The following is a 16,235-nucleotide window of genomic DNA, read 5'->3' as shown; positions in this document are numbered from 1 at the left end:
CAAAGTTTAAATGATCTGAAAGCTTCAACAAAAATGGCCAGTCCATGTGATCAGAGCCCTTGAGTGAATCCAAAGACAGCCAGGTCACAGGGAATTTAGTTGTTAAGCTGTGGTGGACTTCATTCAAGGCCCACTGCACCATCTCATAATTTTATATGGTTGTCTTTCTTTAACTCCAATCAAAAGAGTTTTAGATTAAAAGGGTTTAATTGAACTAGCAGTTATATAGGAAATGGATGCCAGCAGACAAGTTGCCTTGCTGAATGAGGAAGAGTTGTAGTTCATCTGTTTTGCATGCAGAAAGTTCCAGGCTCAATCCCTGGCATCTCTAGGTAAGGCTGGGAAAGACTTTGTCACTGAAACCCTGAAGAGTTGTTGCCAGTCAGTATAGACAACACTGAGCTTGATGAACTGTTGCTCTGAGTCAGAATAAGGCAGCTTCTAATGTTCTTTTTTGATACCATATCAAAAGCGTTACATAAAACCTTGGCTCAAATACTTGGACTTGCAGCATAGTTCATGTTTGGGAAGATCTTTGATGTAAGACTGGTTTGGCAGGAGAAATAAACATTTAACTAGAATGTTTAAAATTGCATCTTTTGCCTGGGTATTTTGTTTTATTATTGGCTTTAATTGTTATAATTGTGTCTTGGAGATCATGAGTGAGAGGCAGGGTATAAATACTGCATATAAATACAATAGACCCCATAGTTGCATGAAATAAACAACTGAGAATGGACTGGTGGTCTCACCTGAAAGTTGGTTTTCCTGGGTATCATGCCATCAGGTGGGTTGTAGCACTGCCTGATTTCCTAACACAGGAATGCACAGGAGTCAAGACTGCAGCTGCTCTTTCTGGTTTTCATTCCAGTCCATTCTGGATGAGACTGACACCAGATCCATGCTATGCACTCACGAACAAGAAAACACAGAAGAAGGAGCAGCAAACATGGCACAATACAATCTTGACGCTCAAACAAGAAAAACAGCCTCAGCAGAAACACTAAAACGTAACTGTAATATGGAAAAATTAAAGTGGAACTTGGAGTACTTGACATGAGGACAACTAAAGAACATAGGCAGCTCCTCAATAGGGAGGGTCCTGATTCAGCCCCATTTTTAATCCTGCACGGAAGAAATCAAGAACCTGTTAGACCGTAGCTCTGGAATGATAAATGTACCTTGAAGAACTCAGTTTGGAAAATGATGCCCATGTACTTTGGTAGACTCTGACTATGGAGGACTGCCTGGAGGCCAGGATTGTATTGATGACTGTGACGCCCTTCCCTGGCTCTCCCTGTCAGGTTCCTACCTGCTCGTGGCTATTGCCTTTCACTAGGCACCACCAGGGACTCCACCAGTCCGGACTGTCCTTTTTTATGGTTTCTCTCTCCGCTCTAGCACAGATCTCAATAGATCCCCCTGCTAGGCAGCACCACCAGTCACGTTCTACAACCAATGTTCCCAGAGACGTTGCCTGAGTCTCTCTATCCGGTTACATTTGTGACTGTGTGCCTATGCTGTTCCCAACCCCCTTTTATCAATGCAGATAACTCGTACCTCGGGGTTGCTCTGGATACTTATAATGTTATCTTCTCCTCTTCACTGCTGCCACCATTTGTTACTGTTTCCCTTCAGCCTTGGTTATTACCTTACCCTCCCTTCTGGTCTGTGAAACCCCAGCCAAGGATCAGGCCTTCGGTAAACCAAAATAGTATTTATTAAATAACATTAATAACAAGATAACTTTGATAATGATCTACAAGCTTATGGTTTCATCTATTTACTGTGATATTTGACTTATTACTAATCCGAACTCCACCTCCCTCTTTCTCCACACTCTCCTGACATACACCAACTCACACCCACCTCCAAACTCCACCAAAACAACCCACTCACGTCCACCCAGATTCAACTGTCATCCTTCCATTTATACTCTCAGCCATCCAAACACTCAGCCAATCATCCAGCATTCTACTGCTCATTTACTTCCCCCTCCTCTTTCATTCCACTTACCACATATCTTCTATACAAACAGCACTTACCATATATACATTAATACAGGAACATCACAATGACATGCTTAGAGAATGCTGCACCTTTGTGTAACTTTAGCAAGGTCTTGGGCAGCCATGCTGGATCAGGCTAAGGATTGTCAAGCAGTTCATCAAGCCTGGGTGCTCTGGTGAACAAAGAAGCAGTGCAAGATTCCCTGATAGCGTATGCAGTGACATCATGAGTCTTTCAGAGAGTGCAGCCTTGGTTCGAAAGCATCCTTGAATTGAGTATCCCCTTCTTTAGGGAGGAGAGATTTGGAGACCAGACCCGAAATTGACCCATCCACTGGCGGTACCTTCAGCAGATTCATGAACTCAGGGTCTAACTAATAATATTGGTTTGCTAAAGCCCATTTAATCTTTGCCACCTTGTCAAAGGGATCAGGAACTGGAATGGAAAGAACTGAAAGCTTGGGTGCCTTCAAAACCATGCCACCTTTCACCAGAGCAGGAGAGGGCTCCAATGGGGGCTTTTTCAAACCCAAAGAGTCTAGGGACTTTTGAAATAAAGCAAGGAAGTCCGAGGACTGAAAGAGAAGGTGAGATGAATCTTCTTCTTGTTCAGACTCCCCACTGTACTCAGCCTCATCACCTTCAGGAATGATTAAAGGTTCAAGTGGGTCTAGTCTGACCTCCAAAGAACATGGAGTCCTTCTCCTGGAAACATTGAAAGGATTAGGGAAGGACTCTTTGATCTGAGATGCATCAGCAGGACAAGTTGGCTGTGTTGCAAAGAGGGAAGGTCTCTGAAGTTCTGAAGAAATTAAACCCAGCAGAGCACATCCCTAAATTGAGAAAGTTCAGAGTCAGAAGATGACACCCTGCAAAGCAGCGTAGACTGACTGAAGATCAAAGGATTACAGTGGCTGGAGTAGGTCCAAAGAAGGTGAAGTCACAAGTAGAATAGAGGATGACTCTAACTGGGATGGAACTGATGAGGGCCCAGGCTGCTCAGGCAAATCAGAAGACTAGAATGGCAAGGCAGAAATCTGGGCAGAGAGTTGCACGTTAGTGACCATGTGCCAGGGAGGAAGGGTGAGCCAAAAAACCTTCAAATTCTTCATCTGATGAAAAACAGATGAATGGAAAAGACCTCGAGTGTCTTCATCTGATAAGAACTGCTCCTGTCTCATGACCTTCAAAGAGCCTTCTGGAGGGAGTAGGGGTGCTGACATAGACAGCGCACCTAGCGGCCATTTGCTTTGCCAAAAGAAGAGACTTGTTGGCCCATCTGGAGGTTGCATGCTTGGCTGCTTTGTGCTTGGGTGCCTTGGAGCCAGTCGAAGGCCAAGAAATCAATGGCTGCAAAACTGCTTATTTCTGCACATCACTAGTAACAGTTGTAGATGGAATAGCCATGGTATACACTCACGCAGTAGAGGGGTGATACCAAAAACTGAAAACATGCACTCGGTAGAGAGGTGTGGAATATTAGAATTAAAACACGCATAGGTAGTGGGAGTCTGGTGGATTTGTAGAAACCAGAAGACACATGCGCACAGTAGAGGAGTGCAGTCAGGATTCATAGCGAAGGAGTCACTGAAGCAAAAACCGTTACTTCTATCCCTTGTCCAAGATGAAGAAGGGTTAAACAGCGGTAGACAAGGAAGACCAATTAATAGGGCATAAGAGAACAAAAACGAGGTAAAGAACAGGCAGAAAGAAAAAAGTGGGGGGAAAGGAGCACTCAAAATGGTGGAGGGGCACAAACAAGGAGGAAGAAACCAAAGCAAAAAAGGTTGGGAAAATGATCAAGCAGGGAGGTTGGGGAGAAGGATTAAAGGCCTCAGGACCTTGGGTGCCCTAGAGAGCTGAAGAGCTAAGGTGCCCCCCACAGAACACACTCACACTAGCAGGTAAGGAGCTAAGGCTGAGGGAGATCCGCCTTGGATGAAAGGTAGAAATGGACTAGGATGAAGATTGGAAGGAGCCATTGAAATCTTGACTCCTGTGCACTCCTGCCTTTGGACACCAGGCCGGCACTACAACCTACCTGATGGCATTGCTACCCAGAGAAAACTGAATCATCAAAAAATGAAACTTGGGGAGCCATTCAGGCAATATCTTGTTCCAAAGGTATATCAAGAGAGGAGACAGAGCCCCCAACAGGGCTTGGGTTCTCAGGCTTATTTTCCTCATTATAGGAAAAGATGACTGACCAGATTTTTATCTCACAGGAGATCCTGTGTTCAAAAGTTGCAATATCTCCTGGGCTTGGTCATTCATTTTTCCTCACAGTTAAGGGGAGTGCAGACAGAGGTCCATGACCACAGATCTTGTCTCTAATCTCCCTGGGGATGACGTAATCACCAGAACAGTGTCTTGTTCCTTAATATCAACAATTTTGCTAACATAGATATTGGTATTCAGGATTTATGTACATGTTGGCCTTTCCTTTATGTAATAATAAAACAGCTGACCCATGCTTTGTTTTCATGTCACAGGAAACAACGTGATTGCACCTTTCTAGTCTATTTGTCTCCTCCCTGCTAGAATGCAGAGAAACAAGCCATGATTCCTAGTTTAGCATTATGTCCAGACTAAGGTTTATGGTTTGTTTTACTATGTGCTAGTGGGGAGAAGCAAACAGACTGGAAAGCTGCAGTTATGGTAAGCTATTAATTTTGGTTTGTGGTAATTTGTGAACTGGTACTACTGCTACTACCACTACTACTTCACATTCATGTTATGTTTAGAAGGAGAAGGGACAGTGTGTACAGTAGTGTTTTTTGAGGAACAGAAAGAGCTTAAGAGGTGTCTTTGTGTGTTAATTGCTGGTGAGTACCAGATACAGTTCGTGTAGATTCAAGGAACGAAGTGAGAATAGCAAGAGATGATTTGGGAAAGGGGACAGGTTTCCGTTTTGAAGAAAATTATGGAAAGAGAGTCTCAGCTATCAGCATGTTTCTCAACTGTTAGCATGTTTCAGTGCTGCATAATACCACTTTAATATTATTCATCACCTGGAAATCTCAATTTAAAATACTCCAGATATAAATGTACACTAAAATGAACTTGGAAAAACTGAGAGAAAAAGTTACAAACAGCTCAGTTCTGTATTGAGTTAGGATGTAAGCTTAGATCCATTTCCAGGTATGTGTTGAGTTAGGATGTAAGCTTAGATCTATATATTATAATACTAGTACTGACATTTTTATATTTATTAAGCACCTAAAATTTTATAATAGCTGTACAGATATTAAAATAAAAATTCCATGCCCTCCAGTTCATAATCTAATAGATATGAGATTAAAAAAAGGAATAGGGAGGGGAGGGGAAAGCAATAAGTGGAGCAGTTGCTCCTTTACTGGCTGATGGAAAGGGGCCATAGTGTTCTTTCAGGGACGGAGGACTGAAGAGTAGAAGAATTCAGGTCTCTCAAATTTATTTTATTAATTCATAACCCAATACAGTATTAAGAATTCTGTGCTGATAGTTAATGATGGAAATCACTTAGTTTTTCCTTTTCCTTTTGATATTAAAATGGCCATCTTGGTTCTGCACTTCATGGTACTTTTTTGCCAATAACCTGAATATGTTGACCTACTATGCAAGTCTGCTGGGATGAATAAGAAGGATTGTAAATTTTTCAATGTTGGAAATTTCCTGAAAACAAACAAAAGTAGTATTCTGTAGACTGATGAAACAGACCACACATCAAACCTGTTTCTGTTAACTATCTGGCTGATTTAAACAGTTCACACCTAATGTATACTCATAAATCTACATCTACAGGTTACTTTGAATACTATACAGCCACTATATACTATAGTCAGCATGGATTTTTCGCATTCCACAATGTTAAAATTGAAAATAACCCCATGCCATTCTGATCCTTCCCATAAGCTCATTTCAAAAACAAAACCTTACAAAACATAGTCCTGAACTCAGAAACACTTGCTTAATAATCCTCTAAATTTTCATGGCGATACACAAAACAGTTGGAGAGGATTGAGAGTTCAAAGTCTAAAAAGAGAGGGGGGAAAACCCCAGAGCTGTTTTGGACTTTTTTCTGTCACAGTTCTCATAATCTGTTGAAATTAATTAAAAATTAGCCATGTTCACAGAGTACCTGTTAATCCTATTACTGACCTTGCCCTATACTCTTCATCTTTTGCAGTTTAAAAGTTTTAAAAATGCCTGGCTGATTTTTAATTTAAGAAATTTTGGCTTGCACTCAATGATAATGTCGGGCATACTCAGTAAGAACCAACTTTCAGTGTTCTAAACGTCAGACTCACAGCTGCTTGGCTTGGCTCATCAGGGGGCCACACCCACACCAGACTTTGATTTCACATGAGACAGTCATGGCTTCCTCCAGAGAATCCTGGGAAGTGTAGCTTGTGAAGGGTGCTGAGAAGAGACTCCTATTCCCCTGACAGAGCTTCAGTGACCAGCGTGGTTTAACAGTCAGCCACTCTGATTGAAGCTCTGTGAGTGGAACAGGGAGTGAAGGGTGCTGAGAGTTGCTAGGAGATACCCTGTTATTTCACTTTAGGCAGTCATGGCTTCTCCCAAAGAACCCTGGGAAGTATAGTTAGTGAAGGGTGCTGAGAGTTGCTAAGAGATAAACTACACTTCCCAGGATTCTTTGGGAGAAGCCATGACTGCCTAAAGTGAAATAACAGTCTGGTGTGGATGTGGCCAGGGACACCTTTGGTTTAACTTTGGGTGGGAGGCTACATGTGCCTGCTGTGGAATAAAAAGGTGGGGGAAACCATGAAAAAGAGTGATACTGTATTGTTCACAATGTTTTCCTCTTGGAAAGGAAAGGAAAGGAAAGGGGCTTGCCCTCTGCCCAGTGCCCACCCACTCAATCTCTTCCCCTCCCCTCCCTGCCCTCCTCTTCCCCCCCATCCCTTCCCCACCTCAGTTTCACCTATCCTAAGCATGATTGCACAGGAGTAAATCCCACTGAACTCAATAAGCATGCAAATGATCAGACCTGCCCTCCCCTCCTCTTCTCCTATCTCCTCCTTCCCCTACAATCCCCTCCTTCCCCCTCCTCCTCCCCCTCCTCCTCCCCCATGGTCAGTTTTATCTATCCTAGGACTACGACCTGAGAGACCAGGGTTCAAATCCCCACACAGCCATGAAGCTCAGTGTGTGACCTTGGGCCAGTCACTGCCTCTCAGCCTCAGAGGAAGGCAGTGGTAAACCACCTCTAAATACCGCTTACTATGAAAACCCTGTACATAGGGTCACCATAAGTCAGAATCTACTTGAAGGCAGTCAATTTCATTTTCAAGCTTGATTGCATGGGAGTAAATCCCATTGAACTCAATAAGTATGCAAATTATCAAACTTTCCCTCCCCTCTTCCTCCCTTCCATCACCTCCCTTTTGCCTCTTCCTTCCCCTTCCTTTACTCCTCTCCCCTCCCAATCCCCTCCTCCTCACTCCTTCTGCTCCCCTCTACCCCCTTCTTCCTTCCCTCTACTGTCTCCTCCCCCTCCTCCTTGGTCAGTTTTACCTGTCCTAGCCATGATTGCACAGGAGTAAATCCCATTGAACTCAGTAAGCATTCAAATGATCAGACCTGCCTTTTCCCTCCTTCTCCCTTCCCTCCTCCCTTCTTCCTCTCCTCCCCTCTACCTTCCTCATCCTCCCCTGCCCACTCCAGGCTTCCTTCCCCATGGTCAGTTTTACCTACCCTAAGCATGATTGCAGGGGAGTAAATCCCACTGTACTCAATAAGCATGGAAATGATCAATCCATTCTCAGCAAAGCAGGGTAGTGGATTGGACTGTGAAAGACCAATAGAAATATCTGTTGGCTATAGGTACATTCTTAAACCACCAGGTTTTTTGCCTATTAGCGAATAATTTACTTGGTGTGCTATGAGTTGTCTTAAAACGGGTTACCAAACAGTGGTCCCTTGACCACATCTATGAGCTTCATTCAGGTGGTCAACGGCATGTCTGCATTAAATATTCAAACTGATTTTTAATTGTATTTTACTGCTTCTTTTATTTCATATATTGTATTATTGTTGTTGAGATTTTTAATGTTCTAATATAATTATATGTTTTTATTCTGTATGTTGCCCAGAGTGGCTGGGCAACCAGCCAGATGGGCGACTAATAAATCAAACAAACAAACAAATAAATAAATAAATAAATGTGTATTCCATAGAAATAAGACAAGAAATAAGAGAAGCAATAAAAAATACAATTGAAAATCATATGGCATCTAGCACAGGGCATTACAATTGCTACAACAGGCAGAAAAATAATTAAGCTGTCCACCAAGACCATCAGTAATTTTCAAGTGGTCTGTGGGAAAAATGTTTGGGAACCACCACCTTAAAAGTTAGTTAATCATATTAATTATTCATAAGTTTGAGCTGATGACTTTCTGGACTCTTCCAGTTTTGTGATTCTCAAACAGTGGTTTCTTGTCTTGTAGGTCAGAAGACTTGCCTCCATTTACATGGTATTTTTCCTTACCTATATGTGCCATACGATGGTTATGGGCAGCTGCCAGAACATTATCTGCATCATTTGGCCTTCAGCATTGACCGAGCACTGAATGTAGCTTTAGGAAACCCATCCTCTTCTGTTCAGCATGTGTTCAAAGTGTCCCTAGTTTATGGAATGTAAGTATTGTTTTATTGTCTCTTTTGAATATGGTGGTTTGGGGGTTTTTTTGTTATTGTCAGAACTGAAAGAAACTTACCGTTTTTAGGGTTAGAAGCACTGTTAGAAAATAAAGGATTAAAAAAAACACTTTTGAAAGTCTTTGCACACAGAAGTCATTTCAACTTGTACTCTCATTTGCTTTTGATGCTAGCAAGGAATCTGATATGAAAAGTTGTTGTCCTGAAGATAATTCATTCACAACAACTTTCCTATCTGAGGAATTGTTTTTGAAAAAGTGTTATAAATTGATTAAACAAACAAATAAAATATACTAACTGCACAGGTTTTCAGTGCACTTGTGCTGTATTCTTTAACATCTTCTAGTATATTTTTGGTGATTTTTTGTTATATTGCCTGAAGGGTTGGAGAGAAAGAAAAGTGTTTCACCTTCTCCTGTCCCATATGTGGAAGACTCTATTTCAAGCTATCTAGGATCATGCTAAACGGACCTTGCTTTGCAAGACCTTCCGTGATTTACTTTCGTGTCTTTACTTCATAGAGCTTTGGATGGCAGTATGCCTTATGGGACTAGCAAATGACCATCATTATGGTGCACAGAGATGTGGAACTAGAGCTTAGTGGAAGGCTAATGTACACAATTCCTATTTACTTCAGTGGGGAGAGTTCAACATACACATAGATTTCTAGGCAGAACAGCTGTCTAGAGGAGGACAAACCATGGCATACCATCTTACTGGTTTTTTGTTTGTTTTTCAGGCCTTTTTATGGTTACCACGAAAAGGAAAGACAGTTCATGAAGATCTACCTTTACAATCCCGCTATGGTGAAAAGGTAATGATGTACTAAAAATATGACATCTTTACTTTTGAAAACAATACTTTTCCGATTAACTATTGTGCTGTACAAGGGTTGCATTTAAAGACAATTTAAAAGCTAGCACGTAATGCTGCAGTCAACCTGTTAATGTGAAAGCAGGCAAGAGCATATGCTACCAGTTCTGCATCAACTGTGCTGTCTGCTGGTGAGCTTCTAGGTGCCAGTAATTGCCTTTACAGTCCTTAAAGCCCTGGGGCCAGCATATCTTAGAGAATGCCTCTCCCAACAACAAAAAATCCAAAATCGACTGTAGGGCAAAACCTCAAAGTTACAAAATAGTGAGCAAGTTTTCAAATACTTTAGAACATTTCTACAGGCTGGACATTAGGCAAAGTGGTGATTTGAGTAGGGAACAAAAATGCTGGGTTAGTGTTAGAGCTATAAAGCCAGCATTTTGTTGGTGTTTGCTCTGTCAGACATACACTGGCGTACCCGACCGTAGTCACTCCCTTGCTTTGCACCTTGCCAAGAATAACACAACTCACATGTAGAAATATACAGTCTTTTACCAGCAGAATAACATAAAGCAGTTCCAGCATCGAATACACAAGTTACACAGTCCGTCTTTCTCCTCTTTACTTCCCCACACACCAAAAGTACACATCCTTTTCTTTTCCTGTCTTTATAGGCCATCACTGTCATTTAGTCATTAGGTGATTTAGGGTCTGCACCTGTATCGCCTGAGGGTTTTGATTTACTCTTTACTGTCAGTTAACCCTTTCATGGCTGGTTTTCCTTCTTTGTGAAATGTACACACTAACACATTTGTCTCAGTTGTAAGATGGAATGGAGGATGTCGTTGTAGACTTGCTTTTCTTAATATCCAATCTGATGAAGAGTCCTGGAGAACTCAAATGCTTGCTCACTATTTCGTAATTTTTTTGGTTGGTCTTACCCAATAGAGTTATTGGCTTACTGGGGATTTTGGATTTTTTGCTTATGGGCCAATAAGACTACCTTTGCTTTATGTCTCCCAATAAGAGCACACTCTACTTTTAAGACTTCTGTTCAAGGTCCTTTTCCCTCAGGAAGTTATACAATCAGGGCACTCTAAGTGGCTGCCCTAGTTGTCTCCGTTGATACATGTTTGCTATTCCACCTTCTGGTATTCATACACTAATGGAAGACATTTGTATACCACAAGAGGAAAGAGGAACCTGGTACATGTCTCTGAATGACTTTTTCTGCTGTTGTATTTTTCTTCTGCTGTTTGCTTAAGCTGTCTTGAGCAAAGATGGAAAGGAGGGGTAAAATGCTTTTAAAAATGCTAATGAAGATTTTATAAAACATCTTTCTTAGTAGCTCGTCAATAGGGAGCTGTAGGCAGGAAAATGGTTACACATCTAGAGTGGCTGTGATCAGATGTAGTGATAAACCATGGTTTATTGTTATGGGAACGGTGAGCTTTGACCTCATGCATTCCCCTTCCCATCTTCTTCAGCATGGCCATAAGGAGGACACTGAAAGCTAAGAAAAGTCCAAACCTGGATAAAATGTGGTCATTTTTAACTATGGTTTGCTGAAACAAGCCAACTTTAAACCTTTTGTTATGAAGCTGGATTGATTCAACAACCCATAGTTAAGACTAACTACATTTTAAGTTTGAGAGGAGGGCCTTTTTTATAGGGAGAGATGTGGCTCAATAGTAGAGCCAATGTGTTGCGTATAAGAAGTTCTAGGTTCAATCTCTGGCATCTCTAGGTAGGGCTCAGAAAGACTCCAGTCTGAAAACAGTACAGTATATAAGGCAGCGTCCTGTGTTCCTAGTTCAGGGTCCAAATATAATGTTAAACTACAGTTAATAAAAAACAGAACAAAAGTATTTAATCTCATTGTTGGCTGTGTCAGAAAATGAGAGGAAAGGAGGGAGCACGCAAACTTGGGGCTTGCTGTAGCTCATTCTCATAAACGATAGTTTATTGTTAAGTCTGACAGTGCGAGTAAGCAAGCTAAGCTTTTTTTCAGTGTTAGGGAAACAACAGGGAAACCAACATTGAAATGAGTTCTTTATGGAACAAAAAGCGTCAATGCTATTTGCAAAGCCTGTCAGGAAGTAAGAATAAAGTTTATAGCCGACGATGAAAATGTGCATAGGTTTATAGAATACACCTATGCATCCGCAGGTATTTACGTAGGAAAAAGCAGAATATTGCTTAGGTGTACAGCTGTGCTAAATGTTCTCTAGCTTCAGTATTTGCTTCAGGAGCTGCACATACAATACAGTTGAACAAATTACCAAACACACACTTGCATTGGTGAATGCTTGCATTATTTCAGTACTGCTTGGTATCCTTTTGTTCCCCTGGCTGTTGCTGCCATTTTCCTTCTTTATTTTCACAGTTCTAACTTCGTCTTCCAGCACTGCTGTTAATTTGGTTGGCTGTGGTGAGCCATATGATTTATTTATTATTAAATTTATGTTTGGCATTTGTGACATCCTTATGTCATATGTAGCATGTGACACTGACAAAATCATGGGTTACTGTGGCCATTAAGATTAAGCAGCAGTCTGAGTAAGAGATGCAGAGAACTGCAGATAAAGAAAAATGGTGCAAAATAGAATTGTATCAAAACAACATGAATGTCTTTTTGAAAAAGTACCAAAAATGGGAGATTCTCCTGAGGTTCCTGGAGGCCAGTCATTGGCCTCAGGATGGCGCCTCCCTGTGGTACAGCAGGCAGGGTCCACTTCAGATGACCTCACTCTGGAGGGAGGGGTTATCCTGCTCTCTCCAGACCAGCCCTGCCTGCTGCAGCGATCGGTCAGGTCCTGCTGAGCTCCTTAAGAGCGTAGCAGCTTTCTTCCTTTTAAAACCTCATCTTTTTTCATCTTTCGTCTTTCATCTTGCTTCCACCTCCCTACCCCTCCCACCTAGTCATTCCTAGCCGAGGATGGGGGGAGGACTTCACATAGCCACCAGCACTGACAGTGCAAAGAGGGAGCTTGCAGCAGCCTGCGTCTTCAGCAGAGGTGCGACTGCATTCAGAGCAAGCAGCTGCTGCCGCTTCACTGAGCCTTCTCCTGCTGTCGCTCAGAGTGCGGAATACCACTTTGCTGCAGCCGCAGAGGACTGGAGCTGCTTTTTGGGAGACCCAAACCCCACCATAAGATTGGGTGGGGCCACGACACACAGGGGTGCCACGGCAGAGCAGGACTGGAGGCCTTAGCCTCTGGCCTTCAGGAGGAGGAGGGGCATGGCCAGGTTTTGGCGCCAAATGCACACAGTCAACAAATGAAGGGGGTGAGTACTGAATTTGCCTTTTCCGGGGCAGCAGGAGTTTCCTACATTTCTTCAATGAATAAAAGGCATAGTGGTCTAGGAAGTACAGGGAGTGGGATCCTTACAGTCTGCTGGCCTATCCTCTGCTGTGGGCTCACTCTCCAATGCCCCTCTGCACGGGGAAAGATAAAGAAAAGTGGAAAGGGGAAGCAATCCCAGAAGAGTGCCCATGCGAAGAAGAGGTGAACTAGGTCTCCTTCTCTGGTTCCTTCCTCCTTTCCTCTGTCCTTCTCCCACTCACCCTCCTTCCCAATTGTCCCTGGAGCCCAAGAGAGGCAGCAGTAAGGGCCATAAGCACGCTGCAAAGGGCAAACCAACTGCCAAGGGAAAAAGCTTACAGAGCAGGAAAAGGAGGCATAGTAAGGCGGTGGCAGCTGCTCTTGGTTTACTGTCTGACTCAGGGCGCTTGTCGTCCTCTGAGGACAGGGAGGAGGAGGAGGAGCTCTATGAGGAAGAACTGAAGGTTCTGTCCTCCCAAAGGCAGACCCTTCCAGGCAGATTTTTTTCCAGCATTAGTGGCTAAGGCTAGGCATATCCTGGAACTTCCAGAAGAACAAGAGAAGGACACCGAAACCTCAACACCTTCTTCGAAAGGCTCCAGGTCAGCATTTTCAGATGGTCAACCACAAATGGCCACCCTTCCCTTTCCAGACTCCTTTCATGACCTGTGGAGACAAGAATGGGCAACCTGACAACAAGCACTACTCCTTCCCTGTGAAAGTGATTGAACAACTGAAGACTCCAGCATTGGACCCACCCATGGCTACTTTATCATCATTATCAGTCTTCCTGACAGAGAAAGAGAGGGGTGTCCTAGAGACGCTTGTGCCAAGCATATAGAAGTGGAGCTACAGAGGGACTTTAAGGCTGAGGCAGCTGTCTTCCAGGCCCCAGCAGCTACATTAGTGATGGCACGTGCCTGCAAGCTTTGGGCAGAAGAGCTCACTTCCAGGGAGGATGTTTCCATACATACATATAAGGACATGCTGAAGAAGCTTTCTGTAGCACAGACTTTCCAAGCAGAATCTTCCAGAGATGCCTTGCAGTTCAGTGCTAGAGCAATAGTGGCTAGTACAGTGGCACATCACAACATTGGGCTGCACAGCTGGGATGTGGATCCTGGGTCCCAGAATCATCTCATGAGCTATTCCTTTGGTGGGTTCCAGGCTGTTTAGGGATCCCCTTGATAAGGTGCTGGTGGAAACAAGAGACAAACAAAAAGCTCTCCCGAGCACCAAGAAAGATGACTGCAAATACAGGCAACTTCAATCCTTTCAAAGCTCCAGGCCGTATAACAAACAGCGCTGTTCAGGAGGCTACAAATCTTGCTGGAACACATTGTCAAGGGCACCTTCCTCACAACCTCAATACACACCCTCCTACTGTTCAGGAGCAAAGAAGGATCAATCTGCATGACACCAGGTCCCCAGCCTCGTGAGGAGCCATAGAGGGCATGCTTCCCGTTTGTGCACCTGTGGGCTGGGGCCACGACAGACAGGTGGGTCCCACATCAGACAGGTAGTTTCCTACGGCTACTCCTTGGAGTTTTCCAGACAGCCAAGAGAGAAATTTGTGGCTGCACCCCGGCCCAAGAAACCGGACAAACATTGGTATTTCTGTACTGCCATCAGTCATTTCCTGGCGATCCAAGCAATTAAACCCATTCCAATTCAGGAATAGGGGAAGGGGGTGTATTCCATTTTCTTTCTGATATCAAAGAAAAATGGGGATATTAGGGCCATCCTTGATCTCAAATGGCTGCACAGGAGGGTGACCTACAAACGTTTCTGGGTGGAAACACTCAAATCCATCTCAGAGGCCATCACTCAGAACAACTGGATGGCATCCATAGACATGTCAGAGGCCTATCTTCACATTCCCATCCACACGAAACACAGAAGATACCTGTGCTTCTATTTTGGTCAGCACCACTTTCAGTACAGAGCTCTTCCCTTCAGCTCACCTCCTTCTCCAGGGTTTTCACCAAGGGTCGTCTTAGCGGCACACCTGAGGACTCGGGTTGAGGGTGCACCCATATCTAGATGACCTACTCATCAGGGCCCCGTCAAAGGTTCAGTGCAAGAGGGATGTGGAAACCACACTTGTTTGCCTTTGGAGGCATGGGTTTGTAGTAAGCATGGACAGCAGTGCTCTGACTCAGGTGATTACTCATCTTGGGGTGCTGATAGATTCAAGGAGTTTCTGGCTTCAGCTTACTGACAAGAGGGTCTCCAAAATTCAGGCTCTAACACAGGAGGTGATAACTTCAGGCTCAATGGACCTGATGGTTTTGGCCAAACTGCAGGGCATGCTGGTATCCTGTCAGGAGTTGGTAAGCTGCTCCCAGTTTTACTCTTGGCCACAACTTCAAAGTTACTGTCACTACAATCACAGATTTTTGAGGCAAGACACATGATGATCCCGATTTCACCAGTCCTACGTCAACAATTGAGGTGGTGGCTGGACCCCTATTGGCTGGTGCAGGGGGTGAGCCTGCAAACTCTGCTCTGCAAGGTGATCATGACAGATGCCAGTATGTTGGACTGGGGAGCATACTTGGAGACTCATGTGTCTTAGGGAGTGTGGTCGGCCCGTGAGACTAAACAGAGTATCATTTAGCTGGAGCTGCGGGCAGTGGAACTGGTACTGTTGGCCTTTACACCACACATCAAGGGATACCATGTCCTTGTGAGGACCAACAACGTTTCTGCCAAAGCATATATCAACCATCAGGGAGATACGAGGTCAAGGTCCTTGATGGGGGAGGCTCAGTGCCTCTTCAGCTGGGCAGAGTTGCATCTGTTGTCCTTGAGGGCAGAACGTGTGGTGGGGCTTCAGAATGTGATGGTAGATTGACTCAGCCTGACCACAACGTCCAACTCGGAATGGCAGCTACATTCAGAGGTCTTCCTCTAGGTAACCGGGCAGTTCAGGTTTCCGATCACCGACGTCTTTGTGAATCCACACAACGCCCAAGTCGGCCGGTTGTTCTCTCAATACTAGTCTCAAGGGGCACAAGGGGTGGATATTCTATCAGTGACTTGGCCGGAGGGTCTGCTCTATGCCTCCCCCCCCTTCAGCCTCCTATTGCAAACAATCAGGAGGATAAGACTGCTGAGGGCAGAAGTGATTCTGAAAGCCCATTACTGGCCAAGGAGCCTGTGGTTCCTGGAACTCATGCACTTGGCCTCAAGGAATCCATGGACTCTGCCTCCCAGAGAGGATTTGTTGAGACAGGGACCAGTGGTTCATCCCAGACCAGAGTTCTTCCAACTGATAGCATAGTAGCTGAGCAGCTCTGGTTAACTGAGTTAGGGTTTTCAGGGTCAGTATTGGACACCCTGCCAGCTTCTAGAAAGGCTCCCACCAACCAGACTTACTGTTCTACATGGAGGGCCTTTTTTACTTGGTGACAGGCTA

At 44.0% G+C, this 16,235-nt stretch overlaps 1 protein-coding gene across 1 annotated transcript in view; it reads left to right on the top strand.

The window, feature by feature from the left end:
• The window catches only part of REV3L (REV3 like, DNA directed polymerase zeta catalytic subunit), a 166,219-nt gene that overhangs the window by 27,318 nt on the left and 122,666 nt on the right, over positions 1-16,235 (top strand). The window contains exons 2-3 of the mRNA XM_061623630.1: positions 8,465-8,654; positions 9,415-9,489. Coding sequence (XP_061479614.1) covers positions 8,465-8,654; positions 9,415-9,489 — 265 coding nt within the window. The remainder of the gene's footprint in view (positions 1-8,464; positions 8,655-9,414; positions 9,490-16,235) is intronic.

Source organism: Rhineura floridana, chromosome 4 (assembly GCF_030035675.1).
Source record: "Rhineura floridana isolate rRhiFlo1 chromosome 4, rRhiFlo1.hap2, whole genome shotgun sequence".
Taxonomy (NCBI): Eukaryota; Metazoa; Chordata; class Lepidosauria; order Squamata; family Rhineuridae; genus Rhineura; species Rhineura floridana.
This window is presented reverse-complemented; position numbering and strand designations above follow the sequence as displayed.